The 19,904-nt window shown below is 41.9% G+C and overlaps 1 protein-coding gene and 1 long non-coding RNA gene across 2 annotated transcripts; both read right to left on the reverse strand.

Moving 5' to 3' along the window:
- Window positions 1-2,695: 2,695 nt before the first annotated feature.
- On the reverse strand, window positions 2,696-2,930 carry LOC121845721. The gene is made up of 2 exons (XR_006082746.1): window positions 2,881-2,930; window positions 2,696-2,838 (listed from the first exon to the last, which is right to left on the reverse strand). It is a non-coding gene; the product is annotated as an uncharacterized LOC121845721 (long non-coding RNA).
- A 2,199-nt stretch (window positions 2,931-5,129) lies between these two features.
- Window positions 5,130-17,685, reverse strand: LOC121838664 (low-density lipoprotein receptor-related protein 3-like; the record flags this gene model as incomplete). Its single annotated transcript, XM_042317557.1, is given in 5 exon segments — window positions 5,130-5,543; window positions 5,633-6,040; window positions 8,494-8,626; window positions 15,029-15,132; window positions 17,524-17,685. Coding segments are annotated over 5 exon segments (1,221 nt in total), but the record flags the coding sequence as incomplete, so codon positions are not given.
- Window positions 17,686-19,904: the final 2,219 nt, after the last annotated feature.

Below are 19,904 nucleotides of genomic sequence, written 5' to 3' on the forward strand. Positions count from 1 at the left end.
GAAGTCCAGTACCCAGTTGCACAGGGCGGGGTCGAGACCCAGGGTCTCGAGCTTGATGACGAGCTTGGAGGGTACTATGGTGTTGAATGCCGAGCTGTAGTCGATGAACAGCATTCTCACATAGGTATTCCTCTTGTCCAGATGGGTTAGGGCAGTGTGCAGTGTGGTTGAGATTGCATCGTCTGTGGACCTATTTGGCCGGTAAGCAAATTGGAGTGGGTCAAGGGTGTCAGGTAGGGTGGAGGTGATATGGTCCTTGACTAGTCTCTCAAAGCACTTCATGATGACGGATGTGAGTGCTACGGGGCGGTAGTCGTTTAGCTCAGTTACCTTAGCTTTCTTGGGAACAGGAACAATGGTGGCCCTCTTGAAGCATGTGGGAACAGCAGACTGGTATAGGTATTGATTGAATATGTCCGTAAACACACCGGCCAGCTGGTCTGCGCATGCTCTGAGGGCGCGGCTGGGGATGCCGTCTGGGCCTGCAGCCTTGCGAGGGTTAACACATTTAAATGTCTTACTCACTTCGGCTGCAGTGAAGGAGAGACCGCATGTTTTCGTTGCAGGCCGTGTCAGTGGCACTGTATTGTCCTCAAAGCGGGCAAAAAGTTATTTAGTCGGCCTGGGAGCAAGACATCCTGGTCCGTGACTGGGCTGGGTTTCTTCCTGTAGTCCGTGATTGACTGTAGACCCTGCCACATGCCTCTTGTGTCTGAGCCGTTGAATTGAGATTCTACTTTGTCTCTGTACTGGCGCTTAGCTTGTTTGATAGCCTTGCGGAGGGAATAGCTGCACTGTTTGTATTCAGTCATGTTACCAGACACCTTGCCCTGATTAAAAGCAGTGGTTCGCGCCTTCAGTTTCACACGAATGCTGCCATCAATCCACGGTTTCTGGTTAGGGAATGTTTTAATTGTTGCTATGGGAACGACATCTTCAACGCACGTTCTAATGAACTCGCACACCGTATCAGCGTATTCGTCAATGTTGTTGTCTGACGCAATACGAAACATCTCCCAGTCCACGTGATGGAAGCAGTCTTGGAGTGTGGAGTCAGCTTGGTCGGACCAGCGTTGGACAGACCTCAGCGTGGGAGCTTCTTGTTTTTTTCTGTCTGTATGCAGGGATCAACAAAATGGAGTCGTGGTCAGCTTTTCCGAAAGGGGGCGGGGCAGGGCCTTATATGCGTTGCGGAAGTTAGAGTAACAATGATCCAGGGTCTTTCCACCCCTGGTTGCGCAATCGATATGCTGATAAAATTTAGGGAGTCTTGTTTTAAGATTAGCCTTGTTAAAATCCCCAGCTACAATGAATGCAGCCTCCGGATAAATCGTTTCCAGTTTGCAGAGAGTTAAATAAAGTTCGTTCAGAGCCATCGATGTGTCTGCTTGGGGGATATATACGGCTGTGATTATAATCGAAGAGAATTCTCTTGGTAGATAATGCGGTCTACATTTGATTGTGAGGAATTCTAAATCAGGTGAACAGAAGGATTTGAGTTCCTGTATGTTTCTTTCATCACACCATGTCACGTTGGCCATAAGGCATACGCCCCCGCCCGTCTTCTTACCAGAAAGATGTTTGTTTCTGTCGGCGCGATGCGTGGAGAAACCCGCTGGCTGCACCGCTTCGGATAGCGTCGTTCCAGTGAGCCATGTTTCCGTGAAGCAGAGAACGTTACAGTCTCTGATGTCCCTCTGGAATGCTACCCTTGCTCGGATTTCATCAACCTTTTTGTCAAGAGACTGGACATTGGCAAGAAGAATGCTAGGGAGTGGTGCACGATGTGCCCGTCTCCGGAGTCTGACCAGAAGACCGCTTCGTTTCCCTCTTTTTCTGAGTCGTTTTTTTGGGTCGCTGCATGTGATCCACTCCGTTACACTGGTTGTAAGGCAGAACACAGGATCCGCATCGCGAAAAACATATTCTTGGTCGTACTGATGGTGAGTTGACGCTGATCTTATATTCAGTAGTTCTTCGCGGCTGTATGTAATGAAACCTAAGATGACCTGGGGTACTAGTGTAAGAAATAACACGTAAAAAAACAAAAAACTGCATAGTTTCCTAGGAAAGCGAAGCGAGGCGGCCATCTCTGTCGGCGCCGGAAGAGATGGCTAGCATTAGCTGTTGATCTGGCTAGCATTAGCTGTTGATCTGGCTAGCATTAGTTGTTGATCTGGGCATTAGCTGTTGATCTGGCTAGCATTAGTTGTTGATCTGCTGTTGATCTGGCTAGCATTAGTTGTTGATCTGGCTAGCATTGATCTGGCTGTTGATCTGGCTAGCATTAGCTGTTGATCTGGCTAGCATTAGTTGTTGATCTGGCTGATCTGGCTAGCATTAGTTGTTGATCTGGCTAGCATTAGCTGTTGATCTGGCTAGCATTAGTTGTTGATCTGGCTAGCATTAGTTATTGATCTGGCTAGCATTATTGAGTTAGTTGTTGATCTTGATCTGGCTAGCATTAGTTGTTGATCTGGCTAGCATTAGTTGTTGATCTGGCTAGCATTAGTTATTGATCTGGCTAGCATTAGTTATTGATCTGGCTAGCATTAGTTGTTGATCTGGCTAGCATTAGTTATTGATCTGGCTAGCATTAGTTGTTGATCTGGCTAGCATTAGTTGTTGATCTGGCTAGCATTAGCTGTTTATCTGCTGTACCAACATGACCTTAATTAAACACCAGAGGACTTCCTGCTGTACCAACATGACGTTTATTAAACACCAGAGGACTTCCTGCTGAACCAACATGACCTTAATTAAACACCAGAGGACTTCCTGCTGAACCAACATGACCTTAATTAAACACCAGAGGACTTCCTGCTGAACCAACATGACCTTAATTAAACACCAGAGGACTTCCTGCTGAACCAACATGACCTTTATTCCTGCCGTCTGTCTCTCCATCATTACCAACTGTTGTCCTAGAATGTGTCCCAAATGGCCCCTGTGTTGTCTATGTAGTGCCCTCATGTTGCCCAGAGCCATATGGGGTAAGTCTTAGACCAAGGTTAGTGAGGCTCCGTTCAGAATGTGTCCCAAATGGCCCCTGTGTTGTCTATGTAGTGCCCTCATGTTGCCCAGAGCCATATGGGGTAAGTCTTAGACCAAGGTTAGTGAGGCTCCGTTCAGAAGTATTGTGCTGTAAAGGGAGTGCCATTTCAGATGCATCCCAGAAGGCCTTTCAGTAACAACCGATAGGAAAGATATGTGTGATTTCTGTACCATCCCTGAGCGGTCTCCACAGCACAGCATAGCCTACCCCATAGAGCTCTTTTCTCTAACCATGCCCTATAGTCTACCCCATAGAGCTCTGTTCTCTAACCACGCCCTATAGTCTACCCCATAGAGCTCTGTTCTCTAACCATGCCCTATAGTCTACACCATAGAGCTCTGTTCTCTAACCATGCCCTATAGCCTACCCCATAGAGCTCTGTTCTCTAACCATGCCATATAGCCTACCCCATAGAGCTATGTTCTCTAACCATTACCTATAACCTACCCCATAGAGCTCTGGCCAGAAGTAGTGCACTATATAGGGAATAGGTTACCATTTGTGACCCGGCCACTGTGACCGAGTAGACACCCCTTCCACTGCCTGTGATCCAACCATCGTCTAGAGAGGGTACCAAGATAGGCCACTGCTTAAACATCTATGATAACAGTCAGACATCACATTCATCATAACATTCCATTTCACAACTTCCTCAAAACATCTTCTTCTTATGTTACATCTTGTTCATCACTTCAAGTGATCCAGCTGGTGATGTCATTCTCTGTTTTGTGTTTTACCTCACTGACAACTTTTACAAAAACAGACGATGGTGATATGAGTCAGAGTGACTGAGTTAGTGTGATTGAGTCTGTGTTACTGAGTCAGTGTGATTGAGTCAGTGTGATTGAGTCTCTGTGACTGAGTTAGTGTGACTGAGTCAGAGTGACTGAGTTAGTGTGATTGAGTCTGTGTTACTGAGTCAGTGATTGAGTCAGTGTGATTGAGTCAGTGTGATTGAGTCTCTGTGACTGAGTCTGTGTGACTGAGTCAGAGTGACTGAGTTAGTGTGATTGAGTCTGTGTGATTGAGTCAGTGTGATTGAGTCTCTGTTACTGAGTCTGTGTGATTGAGTCAGAGTGACTGAGTTAGTGTGATTGAGTCTGTGTGATTGAGTCAGTGTGATTGAGTCTCTGTTACTGAGTCTGTGTGATTGAGTCTCTGTGACTGAGTTAGTGTGATTGAGTCAGTGTGATTGAGTCAGTGTGACTGAGTATGTGTGATTGAGTCTCTGTGACTGAGTTAGTGTGATTGAGTCAGTGTGATTGAGTCAGTGTGACTGAGTATGTGTGACTGAGTCAGAGTGACTGAGTCAGAGTCAGTAGACAGGCTGATGTACAGCCCTCAGCTGTAGATCTCTGGTAAGGCATGGATGGAGGGATGAGCAGATAGAGGGGGTGGAGGGAGGACTGAAATCATTGTGCTGCTCTGAGATCATCCACTGTCCCATTATTCAGTGTTTTATTCAGAGAGACAGAGTCCAGCTCTCTGTGTTTCAGCCAGAGAGACAGAGTCTCAGCTCTCTGTGTTTCAGCCAGAGAGACAGAGTCTACAGCTCTCTGTGTTTCAGCCAGAGAGACAGAGTCTACAGCTCTCTGTGTTTCAGCCAGAGAGACAGAGCCTACAGCTCTCTGTGTTTCAGCCAGAGAGACAGAGCCTACAGCTCTCTGTGTTTCAGCCAGAGAGACAGAGCCTACAGCTCTCTGTGTTTCAGCCAGAGAGACAGAGTCTACAGCTCTCTGTGTTTCAGCCAGAGAGACAGTCTACAGCTCTCTGTGTTTCAGCCAGAGAGACAGAGCCTGCAGTCTGTGTTTCAGCCAGAGAGTCTCTGTGTTTCAGCCAGAGAGACAGAGCCTACAGCTCTCTGTGTTTCAGCCAGAGAGACAGAGTCTCTCTGTGTTTCAGCCAGAGAGACAGAGTCTACAGCTCTCTGTGTCTGTCTGTCTGTCTGTCTGTCTGTCTGTCTGTCTGTCTGTCTGTCTGTCTGTCTGTCTGTCTGTCTGTCTGTCTGTCTGTCTGTCTGTCTGTCTGTCTGTCTGTCTGTCTATTGCCACATGGTCAAGGCAGCTCCTTCATACTAGCAGATCAGTAGAGTCTCATCTCTATCCTCCTCCTCCTCCTCTTCCTCACTGCTGCTGGTGTTCAGTCCATTAGGCACCCCTATACCCCTCCTCCTCCTCCTCTCCCGGGTTGGCACTTCCAGGGCATGGAACCTCTGACTGTCGTCTGAAGACCCCGAGGGGGATGACGTCTGGGGGGAGGTCAGGGGGTGGTGGCAGGGCAGCTGGGAGTCTGGAGGGGGAAGGACAGGGGGAGTAATGGGGGAGGTGAGCCCCATGGGGGAGTAGCGTCGTAGAGCCACCCCTCTCAGGTTGGCAGCCAGCCCCAAGACCAGCTTCCTGGAGGCCCGGCGAGTGTAATGACATGTGCTGCCCTCTAGGGGGCACTGCTGGCTCAGTATGCTGGGGGCAGACGTTAATGAGTCACTCTGCTGCCCAGGGGTGGAGAGCTCGCTGAGGGGCAACCTAAACCTGCTACCCGGGCTCTCTGGGGAACAAGGAGACCCCTCGGATGGTTCACTGTCAGAGGGGAGGGTGGGGAGTGGGGAGACTCCAAGGAGGGGTGGGAGGACTGGGACTGTGACAGGGCCTGGGTGTGGGCATGCAGGGCGAAGCCTACTGCTGCTGCAGAGCAGCGGGAGGGGGTCCTTGCTGGTCCCATGCCCGCCATGCCTCCCACCATGCCCGCCCCGCCACCTCCATCCCCAGCCCTGGCTCCAGGTCCCTCCGAGGTGTGGTAGGAGTGCAGGCCCAGAGCCACCTGAGACCCGGGGGGTGTGAGGAGTGGGATCTGGCCGCGGAGACGGGTCCCTCCGTGGAAAAGACGGTTCCAAAGGCGCCCCAGGCGGCGGTGTGACGTGGCCCGGCGGGAGGAGTGTCTTCTGATCTGCCTCCGCATCGCTGTACGGATGTTCTGGAGCATGGAGGCCTGGATGAGGGGAGGGAGGGAGAGGAGGGGATGGGAGGGAGAGGATGGGAGGGGAGGGAGGGAGGGAGAGGAGGGAGGGAGGGGGAGGGAGGGAGGGAGGGAGGGAGGGAGGGAGGGAGGGAGGGAGGGGGAGGGAGGGGGGTAGGTAGAGGGAGGGAGGGAGGGAGGGAGGGAGGGAGGGAGGGAGGGAGGGAGGGAGGGAGGGAGGGAGGGAGGGAGGGAGGGAGGGAGGGAGGGAGGGAGGGAGGGAGGGAGGGAGGGAGGGAGGGAGGGAGGGAGGGAGGGAGGGAGGGAGGGAGGGAGGGAGAACTCGTCAGCAAGACCATCAAAGCTGTCAATCATTTGTTAACCCGTTGTCATGGTAACACTCAGATCTCTCCCGTCAGAAATAGATCTTAACCAAGAGAGTAGCTACAGTATTAGATATTCACACCATCAGAACACAGGCAGACAGGCAGAACCCAGCTGCTACGAGAGCTACAGTCTGTGGTGTCAACTTTACAACAGGGATATCCACTACAGTCTGTGATGTCAACTTTACAACAGGGATATCCACTACAGTCTGTGGTGTAAACTTTACAACAGGGATATCCACTACAGTCTGTGGTGTCAACTTTACAACAGGGATATCCACTACAGTCTGTGGTGTCAACTTTACAACAGGGATATCCACTACAGTCTGTGTGATGTCAACTTTACAACAGGGATATCCACTACAGTCTGTGGTGTAAACTTTACAACAGGGATATCCACTACAGTCTGTGGTGTAAACTTTACAACAGGGATATCCACTACAGTCTGTGGTGTAAACTTTACAACAGGGATATCCACTACAGTCTGTGGTGTAAACTTTACAACAGGGACATCCACTACAGTCTGTGATGTCAACTTTACAACAGGGATATCCACTACAGTCTGTGATGTAAACTTTACAACAGGGACATCCACTACAGTCTGTGGTGTAAACTTTACAACAGGGATATCCACTACAGTCTGTGGTGTAAACTTTACAACAGGGACATCCACTACAGTCTGTGGTGTAAACTTTACAACAGGGATATCCACTACAGTCTGTGGTGTCAACTTTACAACAGGGATGTCCACTACAGTCAGGGGTCCACTACAGTCGGTGGCGTAAACTTTACAACAGGGACATCCACTACAGTCTGTGGTGTAAACTTTATAACATGGATATCCACTACAGTCTGTGGTGTAAACTTTACAACAGGGATATCCACTACAGTCTGTGGTGTAAACTTTACAACAGGGATATCCACAACAGTCTGTGGTGTAAACTTTACAACAGGGACATCCACTACAGTCTGTGGTGTAAACTTTACAACAGGGACATCCACTACAGTCTGTGGTGTAAACTTTACAACAGGGATATCCACCCAGATCTCTGCTACAGTCTGTGGTGTAAACTTTATAACAGGGACATCCACTACAGTCTGTGGTGTAAACTTTACAACAGGGATATCCACCCAGATATTTGCTACAGTCTGTGGTGTCAAATTTAACAAGGGGTATCCACTACAGTCTGTGGTGTAAACTTTACAACAGGGACATCCACTACAGTCTGTGGTGTAAACTTTACAACAGGGATATCCACCCAGATCTCTGCTACAGTCTGTGGTGTCAAATTTACAACAGGGATATCCACTACAGTCTGTGGTGTAAACTTTACAACAGGGACATCCACTACAGTCTGTGGTGTAAACTTTACAACAGGGACATCCACTACAGTCTGTGGTGTAAACTTTACAACAGGGATATCCACTACAGTCTGTGGTGTAAACTTTACAACAAGGACATCCACTACAGTCTGTGGTGTAAACTTTACAACAGGGACATTCACTACAGTCTGTGGTGTAAACTTTACAACAGGGATATCCACTACAGTCTGTGGTGTAAACTTTACAACAGGACATCCAGACAGTCTGTGGTGTAAATAATTTATCACGGACTGTAGCAGTGAAACCAGACATTACCTGAGTGGGGTTGTAATGATAATGTATCTATAATACGGAGACTGTAGCAGTGAAACCAGACATTACCTGAGTGGGGTTGTAATGATAATGTATCTATAATACGGAGACTGTAGCAGTGAAACCAGACGTTACCTGAGTGGGGTTGTAATGATAATGTATCTATAATACGGAGACTGTAGCAGTGAAACCAGACGTTACCTGAGTGGGGTTGTAATGATAATGTATCTATAATACGGAGACTGTAGCAGTGAAACCAGACGTTACCTGAGTGGGGTTGTAATGATAATGTATCTATAATACGGAGACTGTAGCAGTGAAACCAGACATTACCTGAGTGGGGTTGTAATGATAATGTATCTATAATACGGAGACTGTAGCAGTGAAACCAGACATTACCTGAGTGGGGTTGTAATGATAATGTATCTATAATACGGAGACTGTAGCAGTGAAACCTGACGTTACCTGAGTGGGGTTGTACACAGGGAAGTCCTCCACCGGAGGGATGAGGCCCTGGGCGATCAGCTGACCATAGGAGGGCGGAGCCTCTCTCTGAACAAACTCCGCCTCCAGACGGGTCATCTGGGTCTCAAATGCTCTAGAGAGAGAGAGAGAGAGAGAGAGGAGAGAGAGGGAGAGAGAGAGAGAGAGAGAGAGAGAGAGAGAGAGAGAGAGAGAGAGAGGGAGAGAGGAGAGAGAGAGAGAGAGAGAGAGAGAGATATGAGTGTCTCCTGACCCCTCCTGTCTCAGCCTCCAGTATTTATGCTGCAGTAGTTTATGTGTCGGGGGGCTAGGGTTAGTTTGTTATACCTGGAGTACTTCTCCTGTCCTATCCGGTGTCCTGTGTGAATTTAAGTATGCTCTCTCTAATTCTCTCTTTCTTTCTCTCGGAGGACCTGAGCCCTAGGACCATGCCCCAGGACTACCTGGCATGATGACTCCTTGCTGTCCCCAGTCCACCTGGCCATGCTGCTGCTCCAGTTTCAACTGTTCTGCCTGCAGCTATGGAACCCTGACCTGTTCTGCCTGTGATTATTATTATTTTACCATGTTGGTCATTTATGAACATTTGAACATCTTGGCCATGTTCTGTTATGATCTCCACAAGGCACAGCCAGAAGAGGACTGGCAACCCCACATAGCCTGGTTCCTCTCTAGGTTTCTTCCTCGGTTTTGGCCTTTCTAGGGAGTTTTTCCTAGCCACCGTGCTTCTACACCTGCATTGCTTGCTGTTTGGGGTTTTAGGCTGGGTTTCTGTACAGCACTTTGAGATATCAGCTGATGTATGAAGGGCTTTATCAATACATTTGATTTGATATAGTAGCAGCAGATATAGTACCACCAGATATAGTAGCAGTAGATATAGTAGCAGCAGATATAGTAGATATCAGCTGATGTATGAAGGGCTTTATCAATACATTTGATTTGGTATTCTAGCATCTTTCACATCCTTCCCTTGACTGTCACAGTCAATCAATATCAAAGATGGTGGATGCATGAAGATGTCCCACTCAGGCTGTTTAAAAAATGAATAAAAAAGATCTGGTCTGGTCTGCTTAAGGGGCTCTCCCATAGAAACCAATGAATTAGCAGCTGGGGTCTGGTCTGCTTAAGGGGCTCTCCCATAGACACCAATGAATTAGCAGCTGGGGTCTGGTCTGCTTAAGGGGCTCTCCCATAGACACCAATGAATTAGCAGCTGGGGTCTGGTCTGCTTAAGGGGCTCTCCCATAGGGGCTCTCCCATAGTGCACCAATGAATTAGCAGCTGGGGTTTGGTCTGCTCTTAATGAATTAGGGCTCTAAGGGGCTCTCCCATAGACACCAATGAATTAGCAGCTGGGGTCTGGTCTGCTTAAGGGGCTCCCATAGAAACCATAGAAACCAATGAATTAGCAGCTGGGGTCTGGTCTGCTTAAGGGGCTCTCCCATAGACACCAATGAATTAGCAGCTGGGGTTTGGTCTGCTTAAGGGGCTCTCCCATAGACACCAATGAATTAGCAGCTGGGGTTTGGTCTGCTTAAGGGGCTCTCCCATAGACACCAATGAATTAGCAGCTGGGGTTTGGTCTGCTTAGTTCACTGACTGTATATGAACCAGAAGAATAGTGGGATGTCTCACTTCCTCTTCCCTCTCTGTCAACAGATTAGTAATAAACCCCAGGGAAGTTAACGGGTGCACAGCCTTTTGACCTCTGAACTTTATACGTCACAATCCCAAATGGCACCCTATTCCCTAAATAGTGCCTATGGGCCCTGGTCAAAAGTAGTGCACTAAAGAGTGAATAGGTTGTCATTTGGGACACATCCTACAACTGTAACCTCTGAGGGACTGAACCCGGGAAAACACAGTTATAGGAAATCTTTACAGAACCACAAAACATCCTCTCTCTCTCTCTCTCTCTCTCTCTCTCTCTCTCTCTCTCTCTCTCTCTCTCTGTCTCTCTCTGTCTCTCTCTCTCTCTCTCTGTCTCTCTCTCTCTCTCTCTCTCTCTCTCTCTCTCTCTCTCTCTCTCTCTCTGTCTCTCTCTCTCCTCTCTGTCTCTCTCTCTCTCTCTCTCTCTCTCTCTCTCTCTCTCTCTCTCTCTCTCTCTCTCTGTCTCTCTCTCTCTCTCTCTCTCTGTCTCTCTCTCTCTCTCTCTCTCTCTCTCTCTCTCTCTCTCTCTCCTCTCTCTCTGTCTCTCTCTCTCTCTCTCTCTCTGTCTCTCTCTCTCTCTCTGTCTGTCTCTCTCTCTCTCTCTCTCTCAATTCAATTCAAGGGCTTTATTGTCATGGGAAACATGTGTTAACATTTCCAAAGCAAGTGAGGTAGATAATATATAAAGTGAATATATAAAGTGAAATAAACAATACAAATTAACAGTAAACATTACACATACAGAAGTTTCAAAACAATAAAGACATTACAAATGTCATATTATATATATACAGTGTTTTAACAATGTACAAATGGTTAAAGGACACAAGATAAAATATATAAGCATAAATATGGGTTGTATTTACAATGGTGTGTGTTCACTGGTTGCCCTTTTCTTGTGGCAACAGGTCACAAATCTTGCTGCTGTGATGGCACACTGTGGTATTTCACCCAGTAGATATGGGAGTTTATCAAAATTGGGTTTGTTTTCTAATTCTTTGTGGATCTGTGTAATCTGAGGGAAATATGTCTCTCTAATATGGTCATACATTGGGCAGGAGGTTAGGAAGTGCAGCTCAGTTTCCACCTCATTTTGTGGGCAGTGAGCACATAGCCTGTCTTCTCTTGAGAGCCATGTCTGCCTACGGCGGCCTTTCTCAATAGCAAGGCTATGCTCACTGAGTCTGTACATAGTCAAAGCTTTCCTTAAGTTTGGGTCAGTCACAGTGGTCAGGTATTCTGCCGCTGTGTACTCTCTGTGTAGGGCCAAATAGCATTCTAGTTTGCTCTGTTTTTTTGTTAATTCTTTCCAATGTCTCAAGTAATTATCTTTTTGTTTTCTCATGATTTGGTTGGGTCTAATTGTGCTGCTGTCCTGGGGCTCTGTAGGGTGTGTTTGTGTTTGTGAACAGAGCCCCAGGACCAGCTTGCTTAGGGGACTTTCTCCAGGTTCATCTCTCTGTAGGTGATGGCTTTGTTATGGAAAGTTTGTGAATCGCTTCCTTTTAGGTGGTTGTAGAATTTAACGGCTCTTTTCTGCTCTGCATGCATTATTTAGTGTTTTACATTGTAGACGGAGGATATTTTTGCAGAACTCTGCATGCAGAGTCTCAATTTGGTGTTTGTCCCATATTGTAAAGTCTCGGTTGGTGAGCTGGACCCCAGACCTCACAACCATAAAGGCAATGGGCTCTATTGTTACAAGAGATGTAAAGAATCTGCCCACTCCATCAAGCAATGGGGACAACAACACAGGGCATTCACGGGACCTCATGGAACCACGGACCGCACCTGCAGAAACTGGACAACAGGGGGAAGCCGAGGAGATACCTATCATAGACTTCTCCCAGCTGACGCTTGACATACCACCTACGCCACCTCCAGTGGTAGAAACAACCAGCTGGTATCATTGAGTAGAATCAGCCAACAGTAACACGGAAGCAGCAATGTGAGAGTCAGTAGTACATGACCTTAAATGGTAATAATAGGAAGCAGCAATGTGAGAGGCAGTAGTACATGACCTTAAATGGTAATAACAGGAAGCAGCAATGTGAGAGTCAGTAGTACATGACCTTAAATGGTAATAACAGGAAGCAGCAATGTGAGAGTCAGTAGTACATGACCTTAAATGGTAATAATAGGAAGCAGCAATGTGAGAGGCAGTAGTACATGACCTTAAATGGTAATAACAGGAAGCAGCAATGTGAGAGTCAGTAGTACATGACCTTAAATGGTAATAACAGGAAGCAGCAATGTGAGAGTCAGTAGTACATGACCTTAAATGGTAATAACAGGAAGCAGCAATGTGAGAGTCAGTAGTACATGACCTTAAATGGTAATAACAGGAAGCAGCAATGTGAGAGTCAGTAGTACATGACCTTAAATGGTAATAATAGGAATGTGGGTGTCAGTAGTACATGACCTTAAAGGGTAATAACAGGAATGTGGGAGTCAGTAGTACATGACCTTAAATGGTAATAACAGGAATGTGGGAGTCAGTAGTACATGACCTTAAATGGTAATAACAGGAATGTGGGAGTCAGTAGTACATGACCTTAAATGGTAATAACAGGAAGCAGCAATGTGAGAGTCAGTAGTACATGACCTTAAATGGTAATAACAGGAATGTGGGAGTCAGTAGTACATGACCTTAAATGGTAATAACAGGAAGCAGCAATGTGAGAGTCAGTAGTACATGACCTTAAATGGTAATAACAGGAAGCAGCAATGTGAGAGTCAGTAGTACATGACCTTAAATGGTAATAACAGAGAACAGCAATGTGAGAGTCAGTAGTACATGACCTTGGAGGAAACAGGTAATACTAGGCAGCTTCCTTTTTGTTTAACACATCAGGCCTAAGGTTACTTATTGGTCTACAGGGCCTGGTTGAACTTTGACCCTGAGACTGAGTATATAAAACACAGAGATCATAAGACAGTATGATCACTATCTGAAGCTACCTGGTTGAACTTCAAATGGAGGATCAACACAGGGGTCTAAACCTCTTTCACTATCTGAAGCTACCTGGTTTTTGTTAGACTAGAACAATATTTGGAAACGGGACATTTTGCCTAGAGTACTTCTTGATCACTATCTGAAGCTACCTGGTTGAACTTTGTGACCCCGAGACTGAGTCTCCGAAACACAGGGGTCTAGACACCTCTTGATCACAGACAAAGCGGCAGTCACACAGTGAGACATCAGGTACAGATGTGATTGGCAATACAAGGACACAGCCAAGTACCGGTTACAATATATTGAGTCTATACACAGAGTTGGAAGTGTATAGAGATATTGGAATTGAATCTAGCGTCAGTGCTGTGAGAATACCAATTACAGGAAAGTGACCAAGGGGCTGAGCATTTAACGTAATTGAACTATTTTTGCTATTTAGTCAATATTGTTAGAAGTGATAACGCATTTAAAGTTTTGCAATATTATCTGGCATAGCTTAAAGCATTAAGGATTGATTGAGCATTATTGTTGTATTGAGAAACTGTAGAACCATTGAATTGTAATGATGTGTATAAGACAAAAAACAGAGTGACTTAATAAAAGCTTGAAACTTTGACAACTAGACCAGATTAACGATCTGGAGAGCAAATGCCTTTGACACTCTCACTGAACAGAAAGTGACCCTGGTTATAGGTTAAAGTGATAAATAGGAGTGTTGGTAGGGCCGCACGGCAAGGCCCTTGTTACACCGAGGTCCTAAAGAACTCTGCTGCAGGGCAAAAGCACCGTGACACTGTGACTGATTCAAGTATTTTTTAGCCAGATCCTAATTGGTATGTTGAATTTTATGTTCCTTTTGATGGCCTATAAGGCCCTTCTTGCCTTGTCTCTCAGATCACAGCTTTGTGGAAGTTACCGGTGGCGCTGATGTTTAGAACGAGGTATGTATAGTTTTCTAGGGCAACGGTGTCTAGATGGAATTTGTATTTGTTCTCCTCGCAAACTCTCTCTCTCTGTATCTCACACATCAGTAGATCAATATAGTGAGTCATGACAGGTCAGACTGTGCAGAGCCAGGCAGATACAATTAACCAGCTACTAATTCCTACTTCTAATTATACACCACATCTCTCTCTCTCTGTCTCTCTCTCTCTCTCTTTCTGTCTCCCCATCTCTCTCTTTCTGTCTCCACATCTCTCTCTCTCTCTCTCCCTCCCTCCCTCTCTCTCTCTCTCTCTCTCTCTTTCTGTCTCCCATCATCTCTCTCTTTCTGTCTCCACATCTTGCTCTCTCTCTCCCTCCCTCCCCTCTCTCTCTCTCTCTCTCTTTCTGTCTCCCCATCTCTCTCTCTCTCTCTCTCGCTCTCCCTCCCCTCTCTCTCTCTCTCTCTCTTTCTCCCCATCTCTCTCTCTCTCTCTCTGTCTCTCTCTCTCTCTCCCTCTCTCTCTCTCTCTCTCCCCAACTCTCCCCCTCTCTCTCTCTCTACCATCTCTCTATCATCTCTCTCCTCTCTACAGTTCCACACTGCGGGACCAGGCCAAGCATGATCAGTTTACACACACAGAGCTGAGAGGAGTTGAAGGGACTTACATGGTGTCTGGATTAGTAGGGCACCAGCATAGCACCAGCAGAGTAGCATACCGCTAACTGAGCCACCATGCTAACAGCCCACCCGTGGGAAATGGGAGCTGAGCGTAGCGGCTAACCACCCAGCAGTAATGGGCTAGATTCATAGCAGGGGTCAGATTAAAGCTGTTTGTCCCCTCTATTTCTCTCTCTCTCTCTCAGTGATGAATAAGGGGGAGATAATAAACTCAAAATCCAATCAAAGGGAGGGAGGGAGAGACAGAGACAGAAAGAGAGAGAGAGAGAGAGAGAGAGAACCAGAGATAGATGAAATCCTCCTACCTGTACTCTCTTGTCCGGAGGGAGTAGAGTTTGAAGGCACAGCCCAGAGCGATGACAAGGAGGAGGCCACAGACCAGAGAACCAATCAGGGCAGCAGTGATCACCTTGAAACAATACAGACAGTAATAAAACACATTATAAAACATACTACTACTAGTAATATAACACATTATAAAACACATTATAAACATACTACTACTAGTAATACAACACATTATAAAACATACTACTACTAGTAATACAACACATTATAAAACATACTACTACTAGTAATACAACACATTATAAAACATACTACTACTAGTAATACAACACATTATAAACATACTACTACTAGTAATACAACACTATAAACATACTACTACTAGTAATACAACACATTATAAAACATACTACTACTAGTAATACAATACATTATATACTACTACTAAACACATTATAAAACATACTACTACTAGTAATACAACACATTATAAACATACTACTACTATTACATTATAAAACACATTATAAAACACATTATAAAACACATTATAAACATACTACTACTAGTAATACAATACATTATAAACACTACTACTACTAGTAATACAATACATTATAAAACACACACTATACTAAAACTACTACTACTAGTAATACAATACATTATAAAACACTATTATAAAATTATACTACTACTAGTAATACATTATAAAACATACTACATTATAAAACACATTATAAACATACTACTACTAGTAATACAACACATTATAAAACATACTACTACTAGTAATACAACACATTATAAACATACTACTACTAGTAATACATACTACTACTAGTAATACAACACATTATAAACATACTACTACTAGTAATACAATACATTATAAAACACTACTATAATAAAACATACATACTACTACTAATACAATACATTATAAAATACTACTACTTATACTACTACTAGTAATACAATACATTATAAAACACATTATAAACATACTACTACTAGTAATACAATACATTATAAAACATACTACTACTAGTAATACATTATAAAACACATTATAAAACACACTACTACTACAATACAATAAAACACATTATAAACATACTACTACTAGTAATACATTATAAAACACATTAAACATACTACTACTAGTAATAAAACACATTATAAAACATACTACTACTAGTAATATAACACATTATAAAACACATTATAAACATACTACTACTAGTAATACAACACATTATAAAACATACTACTACTAGTAATACAACACATTATAAAACATACTACTACTAGTAATACAACACATTATAAAACATACTACTACTAGTAATACAACACATTATAAACATACTACTACTAGTAATACAATACATTATAAAACATACTACTACTAGTAATACAATACATTATAAACATACTACTACTAGTAATACAATACATTATAAAACACATTATAAAACACACTACTACTAGTAATACAATACATTATAAACACACTACTACTAGTAATACAATACATTATAAAACACATTATAAACATACTACTACTAGTAATACAACACATTATAAACACACTACTACTAGTAATACAATACATTATAAACATACTACTACTAGTAATAAACACATTATAAACATACTACTACTAGTAAACAACACATTATAAAACATACTACTACTAGTAATACAATACATTATAAAACACATTATAAAACATACTATTACTAGTAAAACACATTATAAAACATACTACTACTAGTAATACAACACATTATAAACATACTACTACTAGTAATACATTATAAAACATACTACTACTAGTAATACAATACATTATAAAAACATTATAAACATACTACTACTAAACACACTACTACTAGTAATACAACACATTATAAAAACATACTACTACTAGTAATACAACACATTATAAACATACTACTACTAGTAATACAACACATTATAAAACACATTATAAACATACTACTACTAGTAATACAATACATTATAAAACATACTACTACTAGTAATACAACACATTATAAAACACATTATAAACATACTACTACTAGTAATACAACACATTATAAAACATACTACTACTAGTAATACAACACATTATAAACATACTACTACTAGTAATACAATACATTATAAAACATACTACTACTAGTAATACAATACATTATAAACATACTACTACTAGTAATACAATACATTATAAAACACATTATAAAACACACTACTACTAGTAATACAATACATTATAAACACACTACTACTAGTTAGTGAAATAATCTGTAAACAATTGTTGGAAAAATTATGTTTGTGTCATGAACAAAGTAGATGTCCCAACTGTCCCAACTGTTAACAAGAAATGTGTGGAGTGGTTGAAAAACAAGTTTCAATGACCCCAACCTGAGTGTATGTAACCTTCAAACTTCAACTGTAGGACAAATGTAAGCACTCATCAAATGATGTTTTTCTGTACCTTCCTGGGTACAGCTCCCAAACAGTCTCTCTCGTCACTACCATCCAGACAGTCCTCCTGGCCATCACAGTGCCACGTCTCGAAGATACACAGGTTGGTGTCACAGTGGAAGTTACCCGGCTGGCAGTCAAAACAGTTCTTCTCATCAGAACCGTCTGGGCACTGGAACGGATGAATTAATGAGAGACACTGCTGTATATTTACAATCAAACTATAGTAGAACCATTTCCATTGTGGTCCAACATCTTTCTACTGATTGTCTTCCAACAATAGAAAAAAATCAGTATGTTGTCTTCCTCAGTGTGTAGATTATATTATATTATATTGATCAGTATGTTGTCTTCCTCAGTGTATATATTATATTATATTGATCAGTATGTTGTCTTCCTCAGTGTATATATTATATTATATTGATCAGCATGTTGTCTTAATCAGTGTATATATTATATTATATTATATTGATCAGTATGTTGTCTTCCTCAGTGTATATATTATATTATATTATATTGATCAGTATGTTGTCTTCCTCAGTGTGTATATTATATTATATTGATCAGCATGTTGTCTTCCTCAGTGTGTATATTATATTATATTATATTGATCAGCATGTTGTCTTCCTCAGTGTGTAGATTATATTATATTATATTGATCAGCATGTTGTCTTCCTCAGTGTATATATTATATTATATTATATTGATCAGTATGTTGTCTTCCTCAGTGTGTATATTATATTATATTATATTGATCAGTATGTTGTCTTCCTCAGTGTATATATTATATTATATTGATCAGTATGTTGTCTTCCTCAGTGTATATATTATATTATATTATATTGATCAGCATGTTGTCTTCCTCAGTGTATATATTATATTATATTATATTGATCAGCATGTTGTCTTCCTCAGTGTGTAGATTATATTATATTGATCAGCATGTTGTCTTCCTCAGTGTATATATTATATTATATTATATTGATCAGTATGTTGTCTTCCTCAGTATATTATATTATATTATATTGATCAGTATGTTGTCTTCCTCAGTGTATATATTATATTATATTATATTGATCAGCATGTTGTCTTCCTCAGTGTATATATTATATTATATTATATTGATCAGCATGTTGTCTTCCTCAGTGTATATATTATATTATATTATATTGATCAGTATGTTGTCTTCCTCAGTGTGTAGATTATATTGATCAGTATGTTGTCTTCCTCAGTGTGTAGATTATATTATATTATATTGATCAGCATGTTGTCATCCTCAGTGTATATATTATATTATATTATATTGATCAGCATGTTGTCTTCCTCAGTGTGTAGATTATATTATATTGATCAGCATGTTGTCATCCTCAGTGTGTATATTATATTATATTGATCAGTATGTTGTCTTCCTCAGTGTGTAGATTATATTGATCAGTATGGTGTCTTCCTCAGTGTATATATTATATTATATTGATCAGCATGTTGTCTTAATCAGTGTATATATTATATTATATTATATTGATCAGTATGTTGTCTTCCTCAGTGTATATATTATATTATATTATATTGATCAGCATGTTGTCTTCCTCAGTGTGTAGATTATATTATATTATATTGATCAGCATGTTGTCTTCCTCAGTGTATATATTATATTATATTATATTGATCAGCATGTTGTCTTCCTCAGTGTATATATTATATTATATTATATTGATCAGCATGTTGTCTTCCTCAGTGTGTAGATTATATTATATTATATTGATCAGCATGTTGTCATCCTCAGTGTGTATATTATATTATATTATATTGATCAGTATGTTGTCTTCCTCAGTGTATATATTATATTATATTGATCAGTATGTTGTCTTCCTCAGTGTATATATTATATTGATCAGCATGTTGTCTTCCTCAGTGTATATATTATATTATATTGATCAGTATGTTGTCTTCCTCAGTGTATATATTATATTATATTATATTGATCAGCATGTTGTCTTCCTCAGTGTGTAGATTATATTATATTATATTGATCAGTATGTTGTCTTCCTCAGTGTATATATTATATTATATTATATTGATCAGCATGTTGTCTTCCTCAGTGTATATATTATATTATATTATATTGATCAGCATGTTGTCTTCCTCAGTGTGTAGATTATATTATATTATATTGATCAGCATGTTGTCATCCTCAGTGTGTATATTATATTATATTATATTGATCAGCATGTTGTCTTCCTCAGTGTGTAGATTATATTATATTATATTGATCAGTATGTTGTCTTCCTCAGTGTGTGGATTATATTATATTATATTGATCAGCATGTTGTCTTCCTCAGTGTGTAGATTATATTATATTATATTGATCAGTATGTTGTCTTCCTCAGTGTG

The sequence above is a fragment of the Oncorhynchus tshawytscha genome, unplaced genomic scaffold (assembly GCF_018296145.1).
Source record: "Oncorhynchus tshawytscha isolate Ot180627B unplaced genomic scaffold, Otsh_v2.0 Un_contig_1806_pilon_pilon, whole genome shotgun sequence".
Classification (NCBI taxonomy): domain Eukaryota; kingdom Metazoa; phylum Chordata; class Actinopteri; order Salmoniformes; family Salmonidae; genus Oncorhynchus; species Oncorhynchus tshawytscha.